General features: G+C 38.0%; 1 protein-coding gene across 1 annotated transcript; it reads right to left on the reverse strand.

Annotated features, from left to right (window-relative positions):
- Positions 1-248: 248 nt before the first annotated feature.
- On the reverse strand, positions 249-938 carry LOC102832638 (glucosamine-6-phosphate isomerase 1-like). The gene is made up of 2 exons (XM_006864946.1): positions 814-938; positions 249-711 (listed from the first exon to the last, which is right to left on the reverse strand). Exons 1-2 carry the CDS (start codon positions 936-938, stop codon positions 249-251), a joined length of 588 nt encoding a protein of 195 aa, XP_006865008.1.
- Positions 939-2754: the final 1816 nt, after the last annotated feature.

The raw sequence follows: 2754 nt of genomic DNA on the forward strand, positions 1-2754 counted from the left end.
AGAACAATATGTTTGCCCACTGATTTGGAGTAACAACACTAAACAAAATGCATACAATTCTGTTCTCCTAAAAACAATTTCCAGAAAGACTTGCATGACCCAATGACCTTACTTGACCTTCGTTCCAACACAGCATAATCATTACATGGTTTCTTTGGAGGCTGGCTTTTCTCTTTCATACTATATAAGTGGTCCATCAACTTACTATGAACAAGCATTAAACCTTTGAAATAATTGACAGTTTACTTTCAGCTCCAGGGTAGCTTCTCATCACAAACAATGATGGTGTGGGGATGCTGCTGGAAGGTGAATGCTTTGTGAACACCTGTGATAAGGATCATTACCTCTCTAGTTTCCATGCTAGTGCCAACACCCACCATCAGCGCCATGGTGGGCACCTTGGCGAGATCTCCATGAAAGAACTGAGCATTGGCCAGGATGGTGTCTATAGCCAGTGTCTTCACACGGATCCTAGACACCAGACTGGAGCCCAGCTCATTGATAGAGATGTGTCCATTAGAGCCAATGCCTCCAACAAACAGTTCAATCCCACCAGCATCCTTGCTCTGCTCTTCAAAGGAGTCACACTCAGCCTGCAGGTCAGCTCCATTCCCACTCAGAATGTGGGGTTTTCCTGGGTCAATGCCAATGTACTTAAAGAAGTTGTTCCACATGAAGGAATGATAGATCTCAGAGTAGTCTCGAGGAAGGACCACATACTCATCATCCATATTTAAAGTCTTCAGATATTTGAAAGAAAGGTTCCTATTGTTTTATTCAATAAGCTTCTTGTAGCAGGCAAGTGGGTTGCTCCCAGTGGGAAGACCCATGGTTAAGCATTTGTCTGGCCTTGGATTAAACTGGATGATGCAGTTCTTGATGCATTTAGCTGCCCACTCACTGGCCTGCAAACAGTGATCTAGTATGATGAGCTTCATCTTGTCCTATAGAAGCAGGTGGAGGGAGACTTCAGTGTGGACAGTCAAGCCCAGGATTGTGGTCTTCCCTTTTATTTATTTGTTAGTGGGAAATTTCCCACTTTCTCTCTGTATTATGAATCAGGAATATTTTTCTGCCCATTCCTATCTAGATCCAGAAAAAATTTATAAGTCACTATGATTTTTTAGGATGGTTTTTGGGTATATGTGGCTAAGTATTTGAACTAGGCCTTATGGATTACTTTAGACAGAAGAAAAGTTGTCAGGTATGTGAAAAGAGGAGGAGAGTTTTCAGGTAGAACAGTATGTCCAAATACTCAGGAAATGATAAAGGCCCAAAATGACTGTGGTTAGGGACCATCAAGTCAGCTCTGACTCGTAGAAACCCCATATGAAACAGAATGAAACACTGTATGGGCCTGTGTCATCCTCATAATTGGTCCTATGTTTGAGCCCATTGTTGCAGCCACTGTGTCTACCAATCTTATTAAGGGCCTTTCTCTTTTCAATGACCCTCTACTTACCAAGCATGATGTCTTTCTCCAGGAATTGGTTCCTCCTGATAACATGTCCAAAGTATGTGAGACAAAATCTCAAAAATTCTTGCTTTGAGCATTCTGACTGTAATTCTAATGAGCATTCTGACTATAATTCTTCCAACACGATTTATTTGTTCTTCTGGACATTTATCACATATAAAATTCTTCACCAACACCATAATTCAAAAGCATCAATGCCTCTTTGGTATTTCTTATTCATTGTTCATCTTTCATATGCTTATGAGGCAACTAAAAATACCAAGGCTTGGGTCAAGTATACTTTAATTCTCAAAGTTATATCTTTGTTATTTAACACTTTAAAGGAATTTTTTTTGTTGCAGATTTGCCTAATGCAATACATCGTTTGATTTTTTGACTGCTGCTTTCATGGGTATTGATATAAGGAAAATAAAATCCTTGGCAACTTCAATCTTTTCTGCATTTATTATGATGTTGCTTATTGGCCCAGTTGAGAGAATTTGTGTGTTCTTTATGCAGAGTTGTAATCTATATTTATTGAAGTCTTTAGTCTTTGATCTTCATCAGTAAGTGCTTCAGGTCCTTTTTGCTTTCATCAAGTAAGGTTGTGTCATCTGCAGATTGCTAATGAGTCTTCCTCCAGTCCTAATGCAGCATTCTTCTCCACAAAGTCTAAAAGCAGAAAAATTTTCTAGGATGAGCCTGAGGAAATAAGTAAAATTAATTTTATTTCTTCCTTTGGAAAGATGTAGACATGGGTTTGTAGCTACAAAAAAATCATCCTTTAGTTAAAATTCAGTTTAGAATAATTTTAAATTTACTAGAAAGGTAGAAAGATAGCACAGCAGGTTCTACCTTACGCTGATTTCCCCCTTATAATGTTTTACATTAGTATGGTGTATTTGCCACAACAAATATTGATTTATTATTTTATACTAAATCCATACTTGACTCAGATTTTTTTCTGACTTTTGGTTCTAAGATCTCATCCAGGATATTACACTGAATTTCATTATCATTTCCTCTTAGACATCTTTTGGTTGTCACTGTTTCTTTGAATTGCCATGTTTGTGATAATCCTGAAAGTTTTCAGGAGTACTGATCATTACTAATCATATTTAGGCTTTATATTTTTCTCATGATTACAATGGGATTATAATTTTGGGGGAGGCAGAACACAGAAATAATGTGCCATTCACATCACATCATATCAAAGGCACATACTATCAGCATGACTCACCATGTTGACATTGACTTTGATCACCTGCCTGAGGTAGTGTTTGTCAGGTTTCTCCACT

Source organism: Chrysochloris asiatica, unplaced genomic scaffold (assembly GCF_000296735.1).
Source record: "Chrysochloris asiatica unplaced genomic scaffold, ChrAsi1.0 scaffold00073, whole genome shotgun sequence".
Classification (NCBI taxonomy): domain Eukaryota; kingdom Metazoa; phylum Chordata; class Mammalia; order Afrosoricida; family Chrysochloridae; genus Chrysochloris; species Chrysochloris asiatica.

What these genes read in the sequence shown, in the direction of transcription:
- LOC102832638 (XM_006864946.1), bottom strand. Translation starts at nt 938, where the DNA reads ATGAAGCTCATCATACTAGATCACTGTTTGCAGGCCAGTGAGTGGGCA. An exon ending in ACCATGGGTCTTCCCACTGG is followed by an intron (nt 712 to 813) that starts GAGCAACCCACT and finishes TGAGTATGTGGT; the next exon opens with CCTTCCTCGAGACTACTCTG.